This window comes from Cucumis melo, chromosome 4 (assembly GCF_025177605.1).
Source record: "Cucumis melo cultivar AY chromosome 4, USDA_Cmelo_AY_1.0, whole genome shotgun sequence".
Lineage (NCBI taxonomy): Eukaryota > Viridiplantae > Streptophyta > Magnoliopsida > Cucurbitales > Cucurbitaceae > Cucumis > Cucumis melo.
Window position 1 is genome coordinate 2,194,865 of NC_066860.1, and position 27,510 is coordinate 2,222,374.

Below are 27,510 nucleotides of genomic sequence, written 5' to 3' on the forward strand. Positions count from 1 at the left end.
CACGTGTTTCTTACTTACAAACCATCTTTTCTCTCCTTTTTCTTTTCTTTTTTTTTTTTTTCCTAAAAATACTTTATTTCTTTCTTTCTTATCTTACTGGTTAAGTTTATTTCTCCCCCAAGATTATATAAAATTGTATAATTTTACAATTTTTCAAATATGATTTGTGCAATATAGTTTGTTTAAGAGAATAATTCTTTCAACAACTTTTAAACATAGTAAAAGAGTATATTTCTTTTTACCATGAACATATATAATCTATATTTCCCTATAATATTTTAATGTATTCATAATTAAACTTTTTTAAAATTATTCTATACTTTGTAATTAATGTATTATCTTTTTTAGCTTGTTCTAAATTCTGTTCAACTTCCTTTGTCTCATTTTATTATTGGAGCTTGATCACGAATTATATCAGATAATTGATAGAAACCATTATTTTGTCACGTTTCTAATGATCTTACCCTAAAACTATATTGCTGAAAAATTGACATCCAAAGCTTCGTTTCATCACCTAAATATTTGAACTTCTCACAAGTTTGAAGCAAAACTCTCATAGAACTTGTGAGAAAAATTCTAATTCTAACTCTAACTAATTGAATATCATGGTTGAATTCCTAAGAATTTAATTGCCTATACGGAGAAAATTTCAAATTTCCAATACTATGTATTGCTAAACTTTTCATACCCCAATATTGTTATATCATTTAAAAATAGGGTATGACAAACGACAGTGGTGAATCAAAAAATTTAGCATGGAAGCACTATATAATAAATATACTAAAAAAATTGTTAAACCACTTGGTTGTGAGAGTGGGGTACGACCACTACGCTACAATCAATCTAACACTTCAAAATTAACATTAAAATAAAAAAACCGATAATATAAGAGGGGCACGTGTCCCACTGGTCTATATGTAAATCCACCGGTGACCGATAAGTTCCACAAATCATGAATTCAAATTTATAGTATAAACATTAAGAGTAGGATACTATGCCAGCTATGCCAAGTGTTAAAAGCAATCTACTTCTATTCACAAAAACATTCGATGACACAGCATTAATGATCATTGTTTTATCCACATATATCCAACTATTGAAGTAATTGCAATAATAAACAATATTCCAATCTAATTAGCAGAGAGAGAAAATGAAAGAGAACTCTCTAACACGCTATAAACATAAAGGTAAAACAAGTACCTGGAATCCATGTTGAGATTAGCTCTGCACGCCCTCCATTAGATTTTGCATAATTTATTTCTTTCATAATAATTCAATGATCATCTTGTACAGAACTTGATTCGTCTGGCTAATATGGTTTCATTTATTTAATATATAGAGAGTTAGTATCAAAGAAGTTCGTTTTATAAATTGGCTTTCAGAAGAATTGAGGAATAGGGAGCCAAATTATAGGAGCTTCCAACCCCCGGAATGCCATCCAGTACAAAGTCATGGGGAGACTCCAGATTGGTGTCCACCTGCATGAGAAATTCGAAAAGCCACAAAGTTTCATTTACGAACACTGTTTGAAAAATATGCATTAAAATGTGAATTTTAGTTCTACCAACCTAAATTTCTTGCAGGATGTTTTGTATACCGAGTTTTGAATTGTAAAATTGTAGGTTAAAATACATTTGTTTATTCCTTGAGCTTTGATGACATTAACAATTTAGTCTAAAAACGTAGGTAATGATTTGGTCTATATAATTTCAAATTTGTAACAACAATCTTTAGTAAGTAGTAAGTAATTTAGTCTACGTAAAAAATATTATTATGATTTAATAAAATTTCTTACTAGTGTAGATTGATAAATCGAATGGAAACCAATCTTATTTATAAATTATAAAGACCATCTTGTCATGTAATAGAAGTTGACCCTAATTTTGATGAGATTTTTCATGAAAGGGACTAAATTGTTACTTATTAATGTTCCAGGATCAAATTGTTAAAAATTTAAAACTACATGAAATATAGAAAAATGAATCAAAATATTTACAAAATATAGCAAAGTATCATAGCCCATCTATGATTGACCCAAATAGACCAAGATAGACTGCTATCCGTGTCAATTTATGATGAAAAATATTTTACCATATCGTAATCTATCGTGAACTATCACACAAATATTGTGATATTTTGTTATATTGTGATCTATCACACAAAGAATGTGATATTTTGTTATATTTGTAAACATTTCCAGGGTTTTATTATTTAAAATAATTTTCCTAACCTATATCATTATCAAATAAAGTTCATAAACTAAATTGTTATTTCTATGAAAGGTTAGGAACCAAAAGTGTCGTTCTTATAAAGATGTGCATAAATGATTTTTGAGACAAAAATTTAGGGAAAGAAAAGTGAAAAGAAGTTGGAAGGAAAGAAAATGGTAAGGGAGAAACTAACCACACGAAACCATCTTCGGTTTGTCGGAGGAGAGGGCAACGAAACATTGACAAAATAATCGTGAGCATTGAATGCCAAGTAAACGTCTTCTCCATTATCATCATGAAGCCTGTAAACATCAATCGTCAAAACATAAAACACACAGGTTCCCCAAAAAGATTGCATCATCATTTTACATTACACGAAGCCAGTCCAAAAAAGATGGGCTAATCAGAACACAAAATTTCATGGACTTGTTCCCAGTTAAGTGAGAATGTGAATACATACATACATTATATAAATAATATATATATGCATCGGAGAAACCTGTACTGCTAAACGGATTATAGAGTATGATGAAAACAATTCCTCCAATGCATACCAAACAAAAGGCTAATAGGCGTTTACAAACAATAAGACGAGCTATGCATCAAAATCTTTCGATTGGTTTCACAAGGGGGACGTTCGTTCACAACAAGCTCAGTACTATCCTAGATTGAATTTATAAGAGAAGTTAATGTTCAATCTCTAAGGTAAATAATACTCAATCGAGGTCCATGCACGTCCATTATATTAGTCGCTCAGTACGAGCTGAATGTGAAAGTAGGGTGCTGATTTGCTGATTCAATAATAAAATCAACATGGAAATCCTGCTGACATTCATAACACATGCATGATGGACTTGGAAAAACGAATATGAATTTTCACGTTTTGCAGAATTCAAGAGTACTTACGTGTAGGCAAGAAATTTACTTTCAGGATTGTCCCAATTGCTTTCGTGCCAAGTTATATCATTCTGAAATGAATCCTCTGTTAATCCCAGGAGGATCATATTTTGAAGGGTTTAAAAAAAAAGTGAAGAGAAATCACCTTGTTTAGAAAATTTTCCCGGCTAAATAAATGGGGATGCTTCCTTCGAAACTTTATCACTTCAGAGAAAAATCTGAAGTGATCCCTCTTCCGTGCCTCTAACTACACAGACCAAAGACATAAATAGTTGTTAAGTAATTTTTTTATAAGAGCAACTTTCATTGAGAATAAAGTAAAGAATAAATAGTTCTAATATGAACTTCGACTATATACATGGGCTATGAAAGGTTAGTAACATAACAAACACCTGTTCCCAAAGGAAATGGTTAAGAGCATTATCATGTCCATAGCTATTGTTATTTCCATAACGAGTATGCCCGTACTCATCCCCCATTAACATCATTGGTGTTCCCTGAAAATAAGCAACGAGAAACCAACATCAGTCCCCATTATTTAAATAAAAGGGAAGATAGAACTAACAGAATTCCAAATCCACGTTAGAGATATTATAAGAATAAGTACATGCCAGGAGATGCAAAAAGCTTCACTATGATAAACAGAAACAACTCCAGGTGTGTAAACGAGTACTCTCTACTCAATCTAACTTTGTAAAAACATCCAGATCTATGAAAGAACTTAGACGCTCACTATATGATGCATCTATGGCTGAAGGGTTTTGGAAATGTTTATACCTGAGATGTCATTAAAGCCAAATGGAAGTTTTTCATTTGCCTTGAGCGCAAAGCTTTGATGCTTGTATCTTCTGTTTCACCTGTCATGTAAATAGGCATTGAAAAACATGTATATGTATTGAACCTAACGACACTTCATTATTAGTAAATGATGAAGCTCAGTTTAAAACGTGTATGATTCTGTCTCGAAAGGTTTTTTTTCCATGTTGCAAATCACATAAGGGTGGACGTAGCTTAACTTGAAAAAATGACTTTTGTCTAAAAATGTAATCTGTTGAAAGGGCGGTTCCAGTTTGCATACCACATTGTTTGGAGGTAATTTTAGGATTTGATAGCCCCCAGAAATGAATGTGGCAAATTAAGAATATATAGATTGGTTTTTTTCATAAACTAATAATATTTGAGAAAAAACACAAAGGTTGATAGCCTGCCGGAAGGCTCTCTCTCCCTTGAAACACAAAGGTTGCCCAAATATTTGCTTGCCATTAACTTTCCCGACTCAAATTCATAACTACCATTTGTGACTCGTCTAACAAAAACTCACAGACTATTATGCCCCTACTAACAAGACCATTCTTGAAACACACATCATTCTCAAATTCATAAAGGTTGTTTCTAACACCTTGTCTTCAAATCACCCAGTGTATTCTCTTGAAGCAATTTGATATTCTCCACGGAAGTTGATCATAGCAGTGATGCTCTCACGAGGTGGAGGCAAACAACAGATTGTTGGCTGCTTCTAGAGTGAGGTATGATAGAAAATATTTGCATGTCAACAGTCTCAAAATAGTTTGAATATGCAAGAAAGTAGCAGGGGTAGATAGCGCTGTTCAAAGTTCAAGCATGACATGAAGACTGATGCAAGAAGCATGAAAGCACGGGAGCATTTCAAATTTCAAGCAAGAGGCAAATGTTGAGTGCAAGAAAGAAGAATGAAAAGGGGTATTTTAACGGTATCAAGTTGTTTCCTACCTTATCTTAATGTAACTGTTTCCATCATGCAGAAGTTCCCCCCAGGGCTTGCAGACAACCAACTGAACTATTTTTGTTCTTGACACCGCCATATATTTCATCAAAATTTTCTACATTCTTTAACCAAAAGCAAAAAGCTAGGGGATCAAAAGGTGCACCCGGACACCTCAACTAGGTTGACACCCCGTTAGCACCAAAACATCATATCCCAAAAATAAGACTAAACAAAACAAAGCAAATAAATATTACAACTTGAAGTCCAGCAATAATCACAGGCCGAGACAAGGGAAAAAACTAAAAATTGATGAAAATACAGAACGAAAGACTAAAGCTGCTAACTGTTTAAAAAACGAGACTAGATCCAATATTGGACGAAGATTAAAGGTCTGGTTGGGAGAGGAAAGCAGCCCAGTTGAAATAAATATCTTGAATTGAGTAAGCCCCGAACTCTTTGTTTAAGGAGATCCAAGCTGCTGGACTTTTTTCTGCAGAGAGAAAGACTTCTGAGCACGACTATTCTTTGTCGTGAAAGATCCTCCGATTTCTTTCAAACCAGGATAGCTTTTAGCAAATTTAACCACAATGGTCTTGGCTTCTTGGGGAGCTGAGGACCCTCTAGAAGCTGGAGAATCGAGGAGCAAAGACAGCCATAAAAAACCCAACAATGTTGAAAATGGAGAAGAATCTATTCCAGCAAAAAGAGGAGAAGGGGCAAAGCAAAAAGAGATGTGAGGAAGTCTCATTTGCTTTCAACAAGAGGGGGAAAACTGAGGGGGCCTTCTTTTGGAGGATATCAGCACAATGGAGGACCCAAAAATCATGATCCAAAGCAGAATGTTAACTCTCCGGGGGCTGGATGACTTCCATAAGACTATAAATAAACGATTATCCATTGGGGGCTGAATGCAAATGCATCGAGAGAGATTTAACAGTAAAATGGCCTTGGGTCAATTGTGGTCTTCAAAATCAAGAGTTCTTTCAACTGAGAGAAGGGAGAGTAATGATTCAAATTCAATAATTTCTGCATCTTTCAAACTTCTTCTAAATGGTAGAGACCAAGAGAGAGTAGCAAAATCCCAATGATCTCCAACCGAGTCGTGGGGGAGTAAGGCTATTCTGTAGAGTAAGGTAAAAAGAACTTTGAGAGGGGAAGTTCCAACCCAAATCTCACTTGTTCAATAAAATGTTTATTGGGGTACGTCAACACTGGACATGGTCCAAATTTATTGGGGAACGTTAACATTGGACATAGTCCAAATCTTTGGAAGTTCCTAACATACAGGAGATCTTCTAATTCTTCATGAATCAAGCCTTCCCATCGACCTTCCTATTTCCTGTGCACATTTCAGCTCCAAAACTTTACTTTACTTTAGAACGCAGCCTGTTCAAGCAAGGTTGTAGCTCCAAACTTTTCTCTAACTGATTGTTTAAAGTTCTTGTTTTCAGATTGATTTTGCTCATACTTGGTCTTTAAATTGAGTAGGGATTTCAGTCAATTAGCCACTCTGAATGGAAACATGTTTGCTATGATCCGCGAAGGGAAACAGAAATCAGAGTAATAAAATATCAGGCAAATAAAAAAGAAAAAAGGAAAATACAAATTTCAAGCAATTTGATGAGGGGATGGGACTCTCCCACGAAACTAGTGTCAAATTCCGCAAAGCCCTGATCCCCCATAACTTGCACCCATTTTTTCTTTCAATGAGGGAAAAGGGACATTCCCCTGGCCAAAAGAAGCCAACAGGACGAGGAATCTGTAAACCTACGAGGGAGGTGGATTCAGAAAAGGCCTCCCATCCTGGTTAACCAGAAGACGAGAAGAAAACTAACACTATTTATAACCACTTTCCACTAAAATTTTTGGCAGTATCATTTATATTTCCCAGCATGTATTCCAAGAAACATACTAGCTTGAACCTTGTGATTGTCATGATACTCACCAACGGCAGGGGAATTTCCCGAAACTCTACTGATGTTCAAATCTAACTGTTTATAGAGGAGGAAACACAATTCAAATAAAGAGGATATTGAAATCTAGAAAAAAAAATGTTGCAATTATTAATAATAGTGTTGAAGATGTCCCATAAATCAGCCCACATCATTTTGAGATCTCTAATTTCTCTCTTTTCTTATCCTTCATCACTTTGGAAAGACTCGTGTTAGGTCTGTTATTTATTATTTTATTCTATTCGTTCTGAAAAAAACATCAAATATATTGATAGTAATTTTGAGTATTGAAACAATCCAATATTACATTGAACTCAACTGGTAAATTACCAATACACCAATAGAGTACTTTAAAGAAAACTTTAATCAAACAAAAGTTTGGTCGCTCGGACATACCTTCAAAACCACAATTCCAGCTGAAGTTATCATTGCATCCATCATTTCCACCTTCACCATTGGCATCATTATGCTACACAAATGAGAAGAGAAAGTCAAATGATAGATTTGAAGATCAATGCAAAAGAAAATTGGGACGCAACAACTATACATACCTTGACATTGTAAGAAACTAGATCACGAAGTGTAAATCCATCATGAGCAATAACAAAATTAATACCATGGTAAGGTTTACGCTTATTCACCTGTAGACAAATTGAAAAGCTTAAACAATATATTTCAAAGAGCTCGTATATATCTATTGATAAAATAAGACAGACGTTAAGTATTAAATAATTATGAAGATACAGAATGATCTACACAGTTAGAACCAACATTTTATTGCAGGGATACAACCAAGGGCCAAGTAACATAGCCAACGTTCACACTGTAATCATATATCACAAAATACAATTGTGGAACAAGAAACTTTCCAATTTGTCGGTAACCAAAACAATGTACTTAATCAATTCTCACCAAGATCTCTCTCTCTCTCTCTCTCTCTCTCTCTCTCTCTAGAGCTATTCTCACCAAGACTAACTTGAAAGAAACACCAAAACTTACGTTGTAAAGATCAGATGACCCAGCTACTCGAGTTGCAAAGCTTCCCTTCATGCCACAGTCACCCTAATTTAGGAAAAGGTTTAAGAAAAAATTATTAAGGTATGTTACCGTTGGCATTAGCTTTAGAGTTAAAGGAAAGTAATGTTTAATATTGTATCAAATATATATCTTTTCAAAGGGAAGAACAGTCTGTAGGGTAGAGTTAACATCTGGATTTCACATGCCTCATATTCAGTGCGGCTAATCCTCTAGAGTAGTATCATACTGATAGTTTTCATTTAGCATCCTAATACTCAGACAAGTTTCTACTACGTAATGCAAAGTTAAGACAATTGGGGGTTTCATTGCGCTACCTGATTATCAAGTTTTTACCATTAGTTAATCTCCTACTTATACCCATCTTTACTCGTAAACATGAAATTTTGATCAGATTACTATAATTAATATGTAAGGTAGGGTTTTTGGATTTTGAATTTAGATGAAAAAAAAAGGTTCTCAAAAAAAAGAAAAAAGAAAAAAGGTTTTCTTAAGTTCCTTTCCTGCCCAGCACTTATTAGTGATTACTGGGGTTTTTGAAGATTTTCTGAACTTAATTTGCATCAGCCACTCATTGTTACACATTCAGCAAGACCTTTATTAGAGAAGACACTACTGCCTATATCCTGAAATTCAAAATTATATAAAAGTATTAAGAGCCTCAAATTAAAAATATCATATAATTATGAAAATAAATTCCTTTCAGTGCTAACTTTTTTTAAGAGAAAACAAGTTTCTTTATTCATATAGATGTAAGATGAAAGAGACTAATGCTCTAAGTATATCAGGATTATACCAAAGAGCGTAAAGCATAAAACATAACTAGGATCAATAGGCGCACTCGGACATCTCAACTAGGTTGACACCCCTTAGTAACTTATTTGATCCAATATTGACTCGTACGAAAATAAAGAAATTGAACTTTGTTCCACTCAACATTACCTTAATAAATTTTCTAATGTCGTCACGGTATATTCCGTTCCATTCAGCCCACCTGCATGAATGAATGTACCAAAAATGGATGGGTGCTTCAATTAAAAAAGGGAGAAATACCTATTGTGGTAACCTCAAAGTAAAAATATCTAATGTGCATTCATAACAAGTAAACCAATCAATGTGGTATTCCAAATCATTTGAAGCCCTTTGTTGAGAAATGTGGGTTAGCTTTGGCTTGAGCTCTGAAAGTAGACATGTTTTATGGTTTCTCAGACATTTAGTTTTAGAATTTGAATGGGAATCCGGTGATTCTCAGGGTGTTTGGGAAGGATTGTTGAAGCAAGACAACGGTTTTTTTTGTAAAGTGAGAGATTTTATGTTTGGCCTTTTCCTTTGTATTTCCTTCTCTCTTTCTTCGTTTCAGAATTCTGTTCGAAGATTTGGAGCTTTGATGGGCTATTTCAATAGTACATGTGCAGTTTTTTTTTTTTTGGTGAGATGGAAGATTTCAGCAAGTCTTCCCGGGCACACAATTGTATTTTTAAATCAAGCTTGTTGAAGCAACTCAGCTGGTCACCTTATCTTAGTGTTTTCCTTTCCATTCATTTTTTAAGCCATTTGTGATTAAGATGCTGATTTGGGGCTCCTTGTTGAAAGTTTTTTCACTTTGATTTGTATTTTCTTCTTCTTGTTTTGCTTGGGTTCTAGAGGGTCTTGTCCAGCTCGTTGAATTTTTTTATGTTCTCTCTTGTCTTGGTTTATGCTATATTTGTTCTTTTAGTCCTTTTTGCTCTTGGTATATGCCTTTTGTACTTTGAGCTTTTGTCTCTTTTATTTATATTAATAAAGAGGCTCGTTTCCATTTAAAAAAAACGAGTAAACTAATTTAACAAGACAATATTCATTAAACGTTCATATCATTTACAATCATGAACACGTCTACAAAATAGCCTGATGTAGAAGGGTTCGACTAGGCTTTAAAATATAACTTAATTTTGGGGCAAAAAAACCCGATGCTCAATAAAATATACAACATGAAAAATGAATAAGAAAATATCACATATTTCATATCATATGTCAGTTATTAACTCATACCTAACTTGTAAGATACCAGTAATTTTAAAAGCTTAATCTTATGAGATAAACGGTTATCAAGCAAAAGAACGCATGCATATATATTTCCGACATGTAACTCTAACAAAAGATATATTGGAACTCAAAATACTAATGCAGAGGGAAAGAGGTAGCTACCGATCCCAATTTGGAAATCTTCCTACAAGATAAAGACCTCCACAATCCCAAGGTTCTGCAATTATTTTACATCTTGATAGAATAGCATCTTTTGAAATTGCCTGAAACAATAAAAGATTTAAGTCTCGTGCCATATCCACCTGCCTTATGCTAAAATAAAATTAAACTGCAAGAGGCAAATATCTCAACAAAAAATTACACCTATAAGATTAACAGGAAGACTCAATATTCAGTTCAATAATTACAAATTGACAATGGCAACACGTGAAAGATAGATCAATTATCTCAATGAAAAGGGGCAAAAATACAAATTGGTTTGACAATGAAGAAAGGATATATTAAAAAATTTCAAGACTGCAGAAGAATCAAGAATTTTGCTGTTCAAAAATTGGAACATTGAGGTCACTATTATTAATAATAAGAACTCAATGTACTGGAGAATTATATAGTTACGCTCATGAGATCACTATTATATCAATGGCAGCAATCGTGTCAAATTATGACATTTCGGCAGCGTAATCTTAAATTTCGGTCTCCGTACTTTGGGTCATTAAATTTCAGTCTCTGTACTTTCAAATGTCCAAATTTACTCTTCATCTTTTTTATAATCTTAAATTTAATCCTTTAAAGTTAATTCTTATCAAAATTTGTTAAATATCAATAATCATTTTTATGCAAGTCGAGGCACCATGTGAATGGAGTTTCAAAATTTATAAAGGAAATGTTAATACTGACTAACCTTTCAAAAAAAGAAAAAAATCAACAATTGACCAACAACCGGATTAAATTTATGCTTTAATGAAAGTACAAAGACTGATTTTGAATACTTCAAAACACAAGAACAATATGGAAGGAAATTCAAATTACAAGAACAATATGGTACAAAGACTTTGAATATTTAGAAGATCCAACAAATGGAAATCAATATTAATTGGAGAGAAAATAACATTGCAAGGATTTGAATACAACAATTGTTGAACCTCCTTCTTTGATACCATGTATCAATTGACCCAGAAATAGAATGTAATTAGAGATAGTAGTGCAAAATTACAGGACTGAAATTCTAGAAATTCAAAATTTGAATAACAAAAAAGATAAGAATAGGAAAGAGATTTATACAGTCTCAAGGAATTCAGAACAAAACAGTCAAAATAATTGATCCTTTTTCCAGTCAGAACCCATTTCTCTACTTTTACAACTAGTGGTCTCTATTAAACTCTTAGCTACACACTTATTATACTATCCCTCCATTGACTATATAACCTTTACTGCTAAACTTAAAAATAGAAACTAAAAACAGACTACTTTATCAAAAAGACCCAAAAAGAAAAATAAATGCAGCGACGACTTCTTTATGGAAAATGTTCTAGTTTCTCTCCTTCCAGATATAGAATAAATGTCATGTATGTAGGTAAACAAAAAAAATCACAAACACAATTTACATACCCTTATGAGTGGGGGAGCACTAAGTGGAGCACCATCTGTTCCCCGGCAAAGAACACTGGCAAGATCAAATCTAAAACCATCTACATGATATTCAACAACCCTGAAATTGAGTATCGTGGAATAATAAATAAGCGTTGAGTTACAAGATATCATCTATAACAACGTCCTTTATTTTTATTTTTATTATTACTATTTTGTTTTTGTGTGTGTGTGTGTGAGAAACAGACTACTTTATCATAAAGGGGCCCAAGACACACGCCCACAAAATCTTTTTGCTTTACCTCTAGAGCACCACATAATTAGAGTTTCCAAAAGCCTACAATCCATCTCCTCCCGAAGACAAACTTCTAAGTCAAGAGCTTTAAAATGAATCCCATCCTCTTCCAGCAGAGCTTTTTAATTTCTTTTTTTTTTTTTTTTTAATGAAAATATCAAAATATCATTCCAATAAAACACCCATCTTTTCCCCCACAATATGGATTAACCAATCAGGGAAATCAAATATCCAAAAACAAGAAGAAATAGAAACAGCAATATGGATTAACCCTTCAAGCAGAGTTGCATTTAAGGAACTAGTAGTTACTAGATTTCTCCCCCATAAAACACAATGAACACACCAAAGGGGGCAAAATAATGATTTCTAAACTTCCTTTGCTTCTTTTCTTATTAATTTTGAAATTTATGTTCTAAAACACGTAGTTTGTAGTTTAAAATCACATTCTATTCAATAAATGTGTTGTTGAAGAATTATTAGTGAAACTAAATACTATAATCTTGAATCCAATAAACTAAGATCTCAAAGTTATCTTGAGTAAACTTGAACTTTATGTAGAGACACAAACATGGATGAAGTTCGAGTATATAGCTTAAACGGTCTATAGTATATGAATAAGGTTAGGTGCCTTACTCTGGGGACACTATAAATGTGACCAGCTTTGTAGTTAGTACAAACTATATGATCTTGAATCGTTCATGTGGAGACATGAAAGTGGGAGCATCCTATGTAAAAAGAGTTTACATAAGACTGGAACCATGAAATAATCACTTTTATGTTATAACACTGTTAATTGTATAAAACTGACTATTTCGATTACTGATGTTCTAGGTAACTTAATCTTAATCCTGAGCTAACTATGAATTCCTATTCACATGGGATTATTTTAAGATCTGCATAAGTGAGGGTAGCTCAACATTGCTGGCCCAATAAGTCTCTCATTTCAGAGGTAAGACCGGGTGGATAGCAGGGGGCATAGGATGTAAAATGGAATTCACTCCTATCTGTTATGGGTTAGTAGATAGGTTGTTCTCTTAAAGACTGAATCCAAGTTTTGAACAAGGGGCCCCATCTACTCATTGGCCCGAGAGGATTTCTGTTTATAGGTTGGACCTTAAACCAATTGTTCAATAGTGGATCAGTAGAACTTCCGAAGCAAAATATAATCTCGTGAGTAAAACAGTATTTTGACCCAACCGAAATTGCGAACAACATATGAATAATTAACTTATCAATCATGGTTATATCAGATGGACACAAATATATCTATAGTGTGAAAAGTGCAACTACGAGACTTTAGTGAAATGACTCATTAGTTAACGAATGCTGATTAGCTCGATCTAAAAAGGTTTAGTCAGTTAATCTCGGATCGTTGGAACCCATGATCTATAGGTCCATTAGGTTCCCTTGTTAGGTTATATGAAATTAGCTTAGAACAGTATGTTGGATTAGTTCGAATAGTTCGAATTAGGTAAGGAGAGAGAAAACGACAAGTATATGTGATATAGCGGTCGATTATCAGTTGAAAGATAGAGATTTTATGTTTAAATATGATTTAAATATAAAAAATATAAATATGAATTCACATTCGAAAACTCACAAATGATGGAAATGGTCAAAGTTGTAAAAAGCCAAAGGATTGACTTTTGACTTTGAAAAATCAAACTTTGACCGACAATATATTCAAATGTGATTTGAATTTCGGAAAAATGAATCCGGATTCATGCTTGGGAGGTCGGAATTAGTCAAGACGGGCAAAATGGTAAAAATTCAAAATGTTGAATTTTGACTTGAACGGCGAAATGACCATTTTACTCTTTGACTAACTCTTATTTGGGCTATGGGAGGCTGATGGTGATGACACCAAGCCCACTAAGAGGTAGTGCATTGTTGCATAAGTCCACTAACTCATTAATGGGTTAAGTGGAAGCTCACGGTGAAGACATCTAGCCCACTAAGAGTTGTGAGTTGTTTGCCTTTGGTGAGTTTAGACATGCAATAGTTGCATGTTTAAATATGTTTGTTTTAATGTGTCAAAAATTTTTGGCTTTTTAGTTTATTTATCATAAAAAAAAAACTCACCAAAATTCTCCCAACACTGATCCAATTTCCATCTCACTCTCTCTCAAATCCTTCCCTCATCTGACCCTACAATCCGATTTAAGTCCAGAGAATAGTAGGTCAAAACTAGTGGTAGTCTGGATCGTGTTAGGGTGGAGATTGGTGCAGTACGGGAGCTTCAATGGTATGGTTTCTTAAAACCCTAATTTAATTTAATTAGGTAAATACATGTTAATTTCTAATAGGATTAGATGCAATTAGGGTAAAATTGATCTGATTTTCGTTGTGCATGTCTACCGTATCCATCAGTTAAGCACATCAAATCCAAAGCAGCAGCAACCAAGTTCAATCAATGAAGTTTTTCCAATTTCAAGCAGCATAAAATGTAGTACGTTCATGGTAGAGGATAACACAAAGTTACATGCTTAAAACTATGAGCTGCTTGTATGAGAAAAGTTGTGCCTGTTGCTCCTTTCCTGCAGCACCCATTTAAAAAGGAGAAAGAGCTCCTTTGGTTGAACATTCACCAGGCCTTTTTGTAGGCAGAGAGGTTTTGAGTTCTTTTTTTGATCATGATGTGTTACTTGCGGTGATTAGGTGTAAATTGTGAGCTTTTGTTTTCACTCTTTATAGCTTGTCTAATCTTTTGTCGGGTTGGATAAGTCTTTTTAACTCCTTCAGATAGGAGTTATTTCCCCATTCTTTTGTAAGTTTTATATATATCGATAAAAAATTTCTTATCAAAAACAATAAAATAGTAACAAAAGGTTATGCATACAAAATCATATTTGCAGAAAACTGATTAGACAAGCTTTGGAGGAAGCTAGTGTGAAGTCCATACCAGTGTCTTAAGCTTTCAAGAATTAGTTCCATCACCACGGGATGATTACAGTTCAAGGTGTTACCTGCAATTAGAGGAAATCATGTAACTAAGAGTTACTCACAGGTTATTGGCATCTTAAAATAAATAATGTTTATCTCGTTTCAGGGCTTTTTTTTCTTTTTTCTTTTTTGTAACTTTCATATATTTTTAGAAGGAATGTTTTTTTATTTTATTTTTTATCCACACTCCACAAAAGGAGCTTGTTTTATTCAAGATGTTGTAACTTTACAGCCATCAATGGTTGAAAATTGATTCTTGTTACAAAATACTTGAAAATGATAGAAATATATTTGAATTATATATTTTTGGAATTCAGAATTATCTGACTATGGCAGCCCCTCCGTCAACTTAACAGCATCTTGGACTGACTACATACAGTTGGCTAGGCAGTAACTTACTTAACTAGCCAACAAACTATATAATAATGGCAATATATCCCAACTAATCTATCAGCGTTAATCGTCATGAACAACTCACCTCCCCCACCCCCAAAACTAAATCTCCTCTTTGAGCAAGTAGATAAAGTATTTCTTTTATAAGAAACAAACATTTCATTCATAAAATGAAATAAGGAGAACCCCAAGCACCTAAAGGTGATTACAAAAAGAGCGCCAATTGGCAACTAAGACCAATAAGCTAAGGTTCTTAAAAGGGTGCCCAAATTTGCACCAATAAAAAGCCTTGGACAATACCATGTCAAAAAAAGAACTAAAAGATGAAAAAGAGTCTTGAAAAAGATGTCCATTATGCACGCCCCATGAGGTCCAAAAGAAAGCACGAAGAATAGCCAGCCAAATAACCTTCTTGCAACCAATAAATAGGTGACCCACCATAAGAGTTAAGGATGTCCAAAATGTCATTGGACAAGGCAATAGACCAACCAAAAGCCTCCAAAATGAGATCCAAGGACAATGAATAAAAAGATGAGCAGGGGATTCAACATTAGCACAACACATAATGCACCAAGAAGGAGAAAGAGACATACAAGGCATACGACGTTGGAGACGATCGACAGTGTTTATAGCTTTATGACTAAGCTCCAAAAGAAATTTTTTTATTTTTTTCGGAAAGTGATCCATCCAAATGATCAAATAAAAACCCATTTCAGAAGGCTCCAGAGCATTTGACTTGGATGAGGAGTCAATAGTCCATCTCCAAGAATCAAGCACCATACAAAATCTGCTAGAAGACAAAATAGTAGACAAAGATACCCATTCCTAAGTTTCATGATTAGTAAAACTACGTCTAAAGTGCGAGTCCCGAGTCTCAAAATCAACAAGTCACGCTTCAGCAACAGAAATATCAGAAGTATAAGAGAGACGAAACAAACGAGGAAAAATCAGAGTGAGGATACCACAAGCATGCCATTGATCTTTCCAAAAAGAGATAGTATCACCCGTACCAAGGCAATGTTGAATCCTAGAAAATACAAGGTCAGCAGTACGGCAGATGGAGCTCTACAGGGACTTTGATGACCTTCTAACAATAGTCGGCCAAACACAAGAGATAATATTTAGCCATAATGAGCAAATACCACAAAGCATCCTGCTTATGTAAAAACCTCCAGATCCACTTCGCCAAAAGGGCAGAATTTTGATGACGAAAATTGCCAATGCCAAGACAACCAAGAAGTTTAGGGCGCTGAGTAATAATCCAATTAACGTTATGCATACCATTTTCATCACGTGAGCCATCCAAAAAATATCAAGAATCAGTTTCTCCAAACAACTAAACACAACATTAGGGGCATGAAAAAGAGAACGCTACTAAGTAGGCTATAACTTGAAAGGGTGGCTTGATTAAGTGTATGACGACCACCCTTTGAGATGTAGGCATATTTTCAGTTATGGAGTTTTTGTTGGAACTTATCAATTTGGAGTTGCCACCAAGGGGAAGGCCAAGATAATAAGCTGGCCATTGTCCCTTCTTGCACCCAAAAACAACCACCATTAAATCCAAATCATCATCAAATATATGAATGCCAAGGAGCTCACTTTTAGAGAGATTAATAAATAAATCAGAAGCTTGTACGAATACATGAAAAATCTCAAACAAGCATATAAGGGCAGCGCAGTCAGCAGTGGAAAAGAACAAAGTGCCGTCAGCAAATTGCAAGTGATCCAGAATAAAACTTGAAGCACCAATGGGGTGAGTGGCTATCAAATTTTTAGATAGACTATGGTACAACAGACGACTTAAGCAATCGGCAACCAATATAAAAAGAAAGGGAGAAAGAGGACCACCTTGTCTGATGCTGCGAGTAGGGGTCATTTTACCATGAGGTATACCATTAATAATAATGAAAAAATTTGCACTAGAGACACATCCATGAATCCACTTACACCAAACCCTTCCAAAGCCTTTAGCCTGGAAAATTGCATCTAAAGAGTCCCAATCAGCTGTATCAAAAGCTTTTCAAGATCAAGTTTAATAATCACACCTTTCTTGGTTTCATGAAACCAACCATCCACCAATTCGTTAACACAAGGGATGCATCCAGAATCTGCCTATTTACAACAAAAGCAAGCTGATTTATAGCGATGGTAGTGGAAGCACCAATGGGCTGATCAGCCGATAATCAGAGACCATTCTAGCATCCAATTTCTTGGGAATGACACAAATATAGGTTTCATTTAGGGAGGCACTGATAATTCTGAAGTCAAAAAAAACATGGACTATATTCATAATGTCATCTTTTAAAATAATCCAGAAAAATTTTAAAAATTCTGCTGTAAATCAATCAGGACTGGGAGACTTATTAGCGTCAACAGAAGAGATAGCCAAGTATCTAAGGTATGGCTAATTTCTAGGAGCTCTGTAATGTCATTTCTTTGAATACAAGCAGGCTACCTTATAACAATGCTAAACAATGTCCATGCTAAACAAGTTCCACAGGGGATTTTCCATGCTATAACCAATATGAATTAAAACAGTCTTACTTCCCGTTTGAACATTTTCCATGAACTTATGTACCTAATGGAAATACTGTATTTCTGTCATTTTAATGTAGAAAATGAAAGCCCAACCACAACCTTTATGAAGATAGAACTAACTAAAATAACCAGGAGAGAATTGGGAGCCTTCACTGCCTCTCCTCCCAAACGTCATCCTAACTGCTCCATTCCCCAGCTAAAAGTATGCCCATCCAGGCATCCACCTAACTCATTTACCATCCTATCTTGCATGATCATTTAAGAAACTCAGTCCACCCATTCTCCAAGCATAAGTGAAATACTAGGAGGCCTGGGACTAAAATTGCTCATGAAGTGGAAATGCAAAAAAAGCTACTATAGTTAGTTTCAAAACTGAACTTAAGAATGTAAATCGAAGAGACGGAGTATGCATTCAGAGCAAAGCTTTTGTTTGTATAATAATCCAAGAGAAACTAATTTACCACAGCCCGAGAAGTTAAAATATTGACCATTATTCTTCAGGTCCAACATGTAATAAACCTACAAAAGAAGTTAATGAGAAATTTAAAAAATTTGAGCATACCATTTACTGTCCATAGAAATTAGTAAGATTGCCCAAGCTAATATACGTAAATTCGTAAACTTACTTAAAGAGATGAGTACAACACCTTATTATCAATGCCACGAAATGAAGTGGTATACGGATTTACATCATCGCCCTCATTAGTATGGTTGTACACAACATCCAAAATGACCTGCAACAAGAAAAAGACCTCACTCCACAATAAAACGAAGAGAAAAAATTGTTAGATCCAGTGAGCTTAGGTCATGTTGAAAGCCCAAGAGTAGTTAAGATTTACTTTGCCCTAATTTTTCATTATTTTAATAAGGATCGTTGCCTATAAATACTTCCCCCTCTGTACCTTTATCATCATAAGAAAATAATAAGAAATATCAGTATCGTGGTGTTTCTCCCTGTACTAGGATTTCCACGTAAATTTGTGTTTGTTCTACATTTCTACTTTCAATAAATCAATAAATAAATAAATGTATATATATATATATATATATATAGTGAGTGTGTGTGTGTGTGTGTTTGGAAATTTACGCCAACGAAGTGGCTGAGCTGAATCTGATGAACAATCCCATGTATCATCTATGTGTAAACAAATGATTAAATACATGATTTACCTCTATCCCAGCAGCATGCAAGGCTTTAACCATTTGTTTAAATTCCTGCGAAGCATTAAGAGGTCCTCCACCAGCACTAGCATATCGACTCATTGGAGCAAAAAAGTTGATTGTGGAGTAGCCCCACGTATTGATCTTTAAGAAAAAGTAAGCATACATGCCAAGTTAAAAAGAAAGTGACAATGGAGTATAAAGTTCACTTTGATACAAAGAATACCCAAAAAGTTTATCCAGCGGACATATTTATAAACCATAAAAATGAATTATATATATTTCTGAGATTTTTTATCATCACAAAAACGAAGTACGAATAAAGACACGATGGGCCTCACTCACAAAGACATGAAAGAGGAACAAATTATTTTAGGTGTTTGGGTATTAGGATTTGCAATTTAAATCAAGCCACCAGTCTTAACCTTTTTGGCTTCTAGAAGGGATTAAGTTTTTCGGTATGAACTTCATTGAAATTTTCTTTCACCAAAATTATCTAAGAATCAACATTTCAAGTACAAAGATTTCCTCTTATCTCTATAGCCATGACACCTACAAAAACCAAAGAACCAATTTTCCATGCTTGTGGCACCAGTTCAATGAAGAGTGTTGTATAAGACCTCTGATCTAAGCATTTCACAACAAAGCTAATGACGATGTTCAGTAACAGTCAATAAAGGATAATCAAGTTATCGCATAAAATTTACCATATGATCCCTGGGGTTTGGATGCCTCTGAAACTCTAACTCATCAAACTCAAAGACAGGCAATAGTTCAACCGCATTGACACCAAGCTCCAGCAGATGTGGAATCTTAAAAATCGAAAAGGTAAAAGAGTAGCTTTATATAGATCTCTATAGAAAGGGAATTGCAAAAGAGCAAAGAAAAATGTGAACTACTAGTCAATTTTCAATGCATCAAATGGAAATGAATCATTTCCTCTGTAGATTCAGGGTCTTACCATTTTGTAACCAAAGGCAATCATTAACACAGAAATTTTCTGTTAGAAGTGATAGTATAAAGACAGGCAATGAGAGAAACTATTTCACTGTTAATCTTCATCAAATACAAGTTTCAGCCGAGGTTTATCTATGACAGAGGAAAAAAATATAAAAAATAATAATAAAAAAGGGCTAGTATATTCTGTCACCCATAGAAGAAGTTAGAATGTAAACTGTATCAGCCAAAATAAATCAACCACACTGCACTATGCTAAAAAAAGAAGAAAATAATAGAAGTGATGATTTAAGAAGCATGGATACAAATATAAGACGTGGATACGACACGATAACTGGACATGGCAACACGCCATATTTTATAAATCAAACACACAACATGGCAAACACACATTTACCGAAGTATAATTTTTTAAAATATATATTATTTTTCAGTGTTCTAGGCATGTCTAATATATTTGTTACACTGAGTCCGATACATGTCCAACAAGTGTCGGAGTGTCCAAGCAACCGACACGTGTCGGACAAGAAGACACTAGCCAAACTAAAGCGTCTGTAATTCTTAGGTGATGATATTGATGATAAGGAGGATAGGCTTAGCTACCTAGTACCATGTTTGCAGTCTCCAGAGGTTGTGGTTTGAAAGGGGTCAAGAGAATTTCAAGGGGATTGAGTGGAGCACGTGGGATTTTAGGAACTAATGAAAGCTTTTTCTTCTTCTTGCTGTTTCCCTTCCATTAAATTTGTAATTGTGTCCTTTTGCATATCTTTGCCAATTGGGAGGCCTTTTTGTAACCATTTGGACGTGTGGGTAGATATCTCCTCTTCTTTTCTAACTTTTCTACATTTACATCGTTAAAGATAGAAGTCATCTACGTCATCCTAAAAGCTTCTGTAATGTTATGTGCACAATAGTCATTTATTCGCTAGGTTATAGTCAGATATTAGTATTATAGAAAATGTAGTGCAGTAAATCAGTACACCATTGCTAAGCTATCTCAACTAAAAACAGATACAAGCAGAATTGGTGTATGTGCCATCCATTATACTTTCACCAGAGTTCTTACAAAGTTAAAACTTATGATGATGAAGAAAAGAAAAACAGAGACGATCATGGCACTAAGATTTAATACAATAATTCCTACCTTTTCTATAACACCCAGGTAACTTCCCCGTGTGCTTGAAGGCAAGCCACTAGATTCATCAGCTGTAAATCCACGGACATTCATTTCATATATTACAAGATCTTTCTGCATATAAGTTTGAAAATACATAGTATGTCAAGATTTAAAACTAAAATATAAATATTCTTAAGAAAAATAAAATCGTGTTGGATAAGCAATGAAACAATTCACAGGAAGTAATTTCTTTTTCTGACAAATCTAACACTTTCCTTTATAGATGAACTAGTTCTCATTAATGAAAAAAGTCTACGGTCCAAAATACAAAATCTCTAATTATATGACAAATATAGGAGACAACTGAAGAATACATGCCAAAAAGAAGAAAAGCCTTCAGCCAAGAATCATAAAAGACTTAAATAAAGATTTTCAAAAGAAACTAGTTCTCGTTGAGATAAATGAAAGTAAGGAGGTAGAAGAAAAAAAAAGATAGAGAGGGAGGACAGATGGACTTAACCGCAGGGACAAAAAAAAATTACTAAAGCTTAAGAATGTTGGTAAGCAACTACTATATTTGGTGTAATCCTCAACCTCTTGGTTCGATATTCCCCGACATTTATGGTTTTTCTCTTAAAAAGGAGGCTGTGATCGCAGATTGCTGGTGCGCTAGGAATTTGGGTCTTAAAAGACGGGTCCTTGATAGAGAGATGGGTGACATGGTGGCATTGCTGGAAATTCTTAATTCTTGGACTACTCTTGATTGCCTGGATCGCCATAAATGGAAGATTAATGCCTCTGGTACGTTTAATACTAAATCAACTTTTCTGAATAGTGTTAAGAGCCTCCTAGCCCCACCCTTCCTCGGGTTAGTCTTGTGTTGAAGCTTACAATTCCTAAAAAGGTGAAGTTCTCTCTGTGGTCCCTTGCCTATAGACGTTTAAATACTCACGATATACCTCAAAGGAAGCTTAAGGGGACTGCCCTCTCCTCTTTGCTGCATGTGTGGTAAAAATGATGAAACTCTTGACCACCTCTTTTTCCACTGTGATTTTGCAGGCAAGGGATGGTCCCTTTCATTCGAGATTTTTGGTTTAGCTTGCTGCCTTCCTAAAAAGATTGACGACTGAGTGATGGAAGGCCTTGATTTTCCTGCCTATGGTGGTAAGGGCAGAATTTTATGGAAATGTGCTTCCCGCTCCTTCCTATGGTGCTTATGGAAGGAAAGAAATAGCAGAACTTTTTAAGATACGTGTGCCTCTTTTAATTTTTATTTTTGGATGGTCGTCAACACATGGCCTCTAGGTGCTGTATGAATTACACCAAATTCTTTTGTCATTATGGTCTTTTAGCGGGGGGGGGGGGGGGGGGGGGGGGGGGATTCTCAACCACTCGTCATTAGGTTGTTCTACCCTCTGTTTTCATTGAAATTATATGTTTGTTTCCTTTTTAAACTAAAAGAAAAAAAGGCAAAAAAAAAAAAAAGAAGAAGAAGACAGCAGTAACAAGAGAGAGAGGGAGAGAGCCAAAGCTTAAATATCCTCCCACAAAATATAAAAACCCCAAAATGTTATCTTATTTCTTTCTAACAAAATATTCTAAATAACTAGCTTGTAGAAAGAAAAACCTACATCCCAAAATATTCATGTTTCTTATCCAAAAAAAAAAAAAAAAAAAAAAAAAAACCTACATCCCAAAATGATGAATCCAAGACAACTTCCCCCATCATCACACAAAGAATTGAGATGCCAAAAGCCTATTGTATCATAGACCATGCAATGGTAATAAAACAGACGACCACAAAAGATTAATCAAGTCCCACAAAGCAAAAAAGAGTAAAAATCACAGAATAGGCACCAAGGACAAAACCAAAAGTCTCCAAATGAATTCTAAGGTGTTAATCCTACAAAAAGACAGCCTTATTCCCAAATTAACATCATCATGATAAAATCTTGCGATCTAAAGTAATAATGGGTTAAAGAAAATTTAGCACTTGCATCTCACTTCTAATACTTTGTCTTATACGTCATCTGCAAATGTGTTAATGCATTAATTCAGGTGAAAGATATACCCTCAACATTAACACACACAAAAAAGAACCAAAAACAAACAAACAAACAAACACTTCTACCTCTGGTATATTAGGAAGCTTATAGTCATTTCCCCAATCAAAAGGCAAGCTCTCAAAATCATAAGTCCCTAGAAAACCAGAGGACTTATTTTCACCCCCAAAGAATCGGCGACCTTCAACAAACTTGGCGTAAGGATCTAAAAGCATAGTGCCATCATCATACCGATGCCCATGATGCCAACCTTGAGGACCATCAATCCTATAGCCATATAGGACATTTTTCCTTTGTAAATCCTGCTCAAAGTGCAATATCAAAATTGTAAAACATGTGAAATGGATCATTTTCTTCATGACTAAACTAAACAGAGGAGACAAACTCAAACAAAGGTGAGATCTATCTAACTAACCAAGATCAAAACAGAAAATTATATAACTACTTTGGCTTAGGTGAAATAATAAAAGGACTGAGATGCATGCCCTCTGGGTTAATGTTGAGGCAAGTACTATACCAACATCAAACCTAGTGACAACAAATCGTTAAGCTTATAAGTGACTTTATTTATTTACATCTTAAAAGCAGCACGTGTACCATTAACAAATATGAAAGTTTAAAGAGCATGCAAAGCGCAATGGGACTACAGGACCCTTGAATACCACATTGACACCACATGATAAATGAAGTACAAAAAATTTTTGAATATCAGTCTTTAAAACAAATGTCTAGACCATATTCCATAACTCTATTCAACAATCAGGCTGTATCAAACAGTAAAAAATAAAAGGATAGTGTTTGTAGAAACAATCCAATTACAAAAGCAAATCAATATGCTAAAACCTGCAAGAATTAAGGAAGATGAGGGCTTTCCTTGTACAGGATAGCCAAATGGACTATGGAGAATAATAAGGGCACGCTTTGAAACCAATTAGTCAAAACCACAAGCTAGGAAACTAATCAGATTCTCAAATACATATGAAATTTGATTTTGATGATCCAAGTTATGTCCAACCATGCCTGCATAAGTGACTCCATTGGTTCTATTCCCTCACCCTCTAAAAAATGACTCAGATGAACTTAAAAACCTGTCCTCCGATTGCCAGCAAGCAAAACTACACAGATCAGAAATTATCACATGCAACAGTAAAAACCCATGAAACAATGCATTGGTGCCTTCTGAATACTAGAAAGATAACATGAGATTCTAAATAAACTCAAGTGACGAAAAATGATAAATGTAGAAAGAGTGAAACAACAGCACCAGAAAAATTAATCAATATATTTTTTCCTGCCAACCTGGATACAAATGTGCCAAATGTCCCCTGTTCTATTGTCATCAGGGTCCAATTTGAACTCCAGCATTCCATCATCAATCCTGAAAGGGATAATGTCAACACCAAAAGCTTGAAGTTGAATGGATGAACAGGAAAAAGACGAGTGGGGGGAAGGGTGGGATGCTAATATTACTACTAAACTGCAGTCAAACAAATACTCAAAAAGATAACATCAACCACCATGATAGAGAGAGAGAGAGAGAGAAGGATTTGAGATTTGATGCAAATATTATGTGGAAGATTGAGGTAGAGGCCATTTCAATTGGTATAACTTTTGTATCACAAGTGTCACATCCTCTCAACCCCAAGCAAGCCAGTGGAAGTTGTGAATACATGTTACAAGTTGATATCTTACTAAATGCATTCCCACCACACCCAAATTTAAAGCAAAAAGTTTATAACCGAGATTTTAATTCTATTACATAGCAAGTTAGAAACACACCTCCCATCAAGTGATAAACAAATGGTGACAGATGTAGCATGCTGTGAGAAAATTGCAAAATTGATCCCATTGTCTACTTCTGAAACACCCAATGGAAATGCTTGGCCTGGGAATATTTTCAACATTGGACCAGTGTCCAAATTTTCAGGAGCTTCTTGCTGACGTTTGAAACAGAGAACGTGTGCCGTGTTAGGACGGTGCTGATAACATTCATTGCCAGGTAACATGATATATTTGGCTTAGATAAAACCAAAAACAGATAGCAACTTCTAGTCTAACCAAATCCATATAAAGGGATCTTGCATTATTATATAAAATGTAAATGAAAATTGAATACACGTCCTCATTTCTCTCTCTATCAATCTTGGCATACAATGTAATTACCATCATAATGTTATACCATTTGCCTTAGGAAAGTAGTTAAAGAAGTAAAGACGTAGTAACTTCATAATCTAAGAAAAAGGAGCTGCTTAATAACTAGCATTCATGGAGATCCACTAACTATAATGATGTTCCGCAAACATCTAAAAGTTGGATATCCCATATTCACTTTCCAAGGCCCAAAGATACAGCAGTGGCTATCATAGTTCAGATTCTTGTTTTGTTTTTTAACTAATTTTCATCCCAAAATCTTTTGTAATCATCCGTGATGACTTTTCTCAATAGTACGAGAGATTTTTCCATTTGCAAGCATCCTTTCATTTTCCCTACAATAAATGTATGATGAAACTGAAAAACAAACACATCCATAAGGAATAAGTACGAACCTCCAGCACACGATCTTGATCACGACGAGAAAATGCACTTACAGTCCAAAGTTTGACTCCTCCCTGCTTTGTCTAACCTATGCAGAAAAGTTCAGCCAAGTCACTCGCAAACACATTAACATTGATCACAAGCTGAAACTGCGGATATCGCCATACCTCACTAAAAATCTCTCGGCTGTCGCTGCTGCTGCTTCCTGACACTAGCTTCACTTGCCGCTTCAATCTAATCAAACGAATAAGGAAAATAAAGTCAAAACGACAAAAAGAAACATCCTATGAGCCTCACATAATCAATAGAACTCCATATCACTTAGTACGGCATTGTAGACAGCTCCAATTCCGATTCAACAATCAAATAAAGTTACGATACCGGAAGTGAAGGAAATGAGTAGCTCCGGTGCAGGATGAAGGAAAGAGAGGAAACTGAAGAGTAGTGGAATGGTGGAGAGGTAGAGAGCGGATCATCGTGGATCTTCAAAGCTGAAAAGCGATGAGATCAGTGAGAAACTGGCGGTGAAACCGTAATGAAGTTGAAGATGATTGCATGTAGTTCGTTAGTGAAAAGATGGAAGATCGTGAAGGTTTCTGTTGTTGGAAATCGGAATTTTACCGATTTGGATATTCGAGCGCGGCAATGAATCCGGATGCTTTTTCATGTTAGGCCACGTGAATGAACGGACCGTATGGATGCATCACCTAACTTGATTTTTCCTTCTTCGCTCTCCATACGTGATTACCTTAGGATTAGCTTTGCTTGTCCTTTTTCTTATAAATATCAAACTTCTCTAAGATCTCTGGGAAAAAGGAAAAAAAAAAGAGTTATTATAATATATTAGTTTATGTCGGGTGTAGATCATTTTGATTTTAATTATAGTTGTAATAATATGTGCTCCGTGTTAACTATTTTAGTTTAATAAGAAAATAGTAAACAATAAAAAGTTGATGATGCCAAATAGTGAATATGGTAGCAAATTAGGAGTTTTAAAATAGTGTTTACTATAGCTCGTACGAGACTTTTAAATAGTATTTATTTAGCAAAATCTGGTTATTATAGTCAAAGATATTCTTTACCCCAAATGGTCCCCATAGGTTATTTCTTAAAAAATGTATAAGGCTAAGTAGTATTACTTATTTGACACGTAGATTTATTAATTTATTAAATATTTATTTTGCAAATGTTGGTTGTTTAGGCGGTCAACAATCAATAGATGTATATATAAAATTTTTCATACCGCAGTTTCTCGATCTTCTAAAGAGAACTCCACTGCATCACTTCTATCTTTATGTGTGAAATTTTTACTAATTTAATTGAAATCTGATACATTTTTTAGAGAGTTGTTGTCGATATTTATTACTTTTGAAAAGGAACGGTTAGAAAATATTTGGATACATTTTATACATATTTGATAACTATTGATGTATACTTGATACATTATTGATATATATTTGATACACTTCTGAAAAAATGTTATGTTTGTAAAAAGAAAAAAAAGTATCACACATTTTAAATATATTATTTCTATTCACTACAATTATTCGAAACTTTTAGCAATTCACACGCTAATTTTGACAAAGAGATAGAATAGAATTTTCATAAATGGAATAATCTCAATAAAATAAAAATGTGTAGGAAAGTAAGTTTGAATAATACTCTGATTAACTATTTGAATAACTTTTCTCAACTTTCATATATTTTTAGCCAAACAAAAAAAACATCACATGCACTTTTTTTTCCCTAGAATTTTATCAACGTCATATCATCAAGCATGAGTTTCTATAAAGAGTCTAACTCGAAAAACATATTACATCACAAATCTAGGTTCAATTTGATGAGGTGTAAAGTTAAAATTAATATAACTTTTGGGGTCGAAAGACTTTTTTTTCTTTTAATCCCTTTTGGGATACAAATAAAGTTTGTTTCTAAATAATAATAAATAAAGATCTTTTTTTTTTTTTTTTTTTGGCATTCAGTAAAAAAAATGTATATTTTGATACAATTGTCTCTATCATTCAAATTTTGATAACCTAACAATTTTTATCTTAA

The 27,510-nt window shown here is 34.4% G+C and overlaps 1 protein-coding gene and 1 long non-coding RNA gene across 7 annotated transcripts; both read right to left on the reverse strand.

Annotated features, from left to right (window-relative positions):
* Window positions 1-1,238: 1,238 nt before the first annotated feature.
* Window positions 1,239-26,240, reverse strand: LOC103503684 (isoamylase 3, chloroplastic). Of its 6 annotated transcripts, none has more exons than XM_008467973.3 (25): window positions 26,077-26,240; window positions 25,837-25,946; window positions 25,623-25,689; window positions 25,467-25,538; window positions 24,700-24,857; window positions 24,220-24,298; window positions 22,989-23,222; window positions 20,885-20,989; window positions 19,491-19,595; window positions 18,793-18,927; window positions 18,270-18,356; window positions 18,084-18,141; window positions 14,648-14,711; window positions 11,472-11,571; window positions 10,026-10,126; window positions 8,781-8,832; window positions 7,803-7,865; window positions 7,355-7,444; window positions 7,200-7,272; window positions 3,885-3,964; window positions 3,500-3,604; window positions 3,253-3,354; window positions 3,117-3,178; window positions 2,404-2,512; window positions 1,239-1,478 (listed from the first exon to the last, which is right to left on the reverse strand). In XM_008467973.3, the coding sequence occupies exons 2-25, from the start codon at window positions 25,929-25,931 to the stop codon at window positions 1,365-1,367; spliced, it is 2,310 nt and encodes a 769-aa protein (XP_008466195.1). In that variant the 5' UTR covers window positions 25,932-25,946; window positions 26,077-26,240; the 3' UTR covers window positions 1,239-1,364. The 6 variants fall into 6 exon arrangements, with proteins under 6 accessions (XP_008466195.1, XP_050939545.1, XP_050939544.1 ...); XM_051083588.1 differs by having other exon boundaries at window positions 24,700-24,899; XM_051083587.1 differs by having other exon boundaries at window positions 24,700-24,899; window positions 25,837-26,191.
* Window positions 14,834-15,817, reverse strand: LOC127149017 (uncharacterized). Its single transcript, XR_007820198.1, has 2 exons — window positions 15,675-15,817; window positions 14,834-15,577 (listed from the first exon to the last, which is right to left on the reverse strand). It is a non-coding gene; the product is annotated as an uncharacterized LOC127149017 (long non-coding RNA).
* Window positions 26,241-27,510: the final 1,270 nt, after the last annotated feature.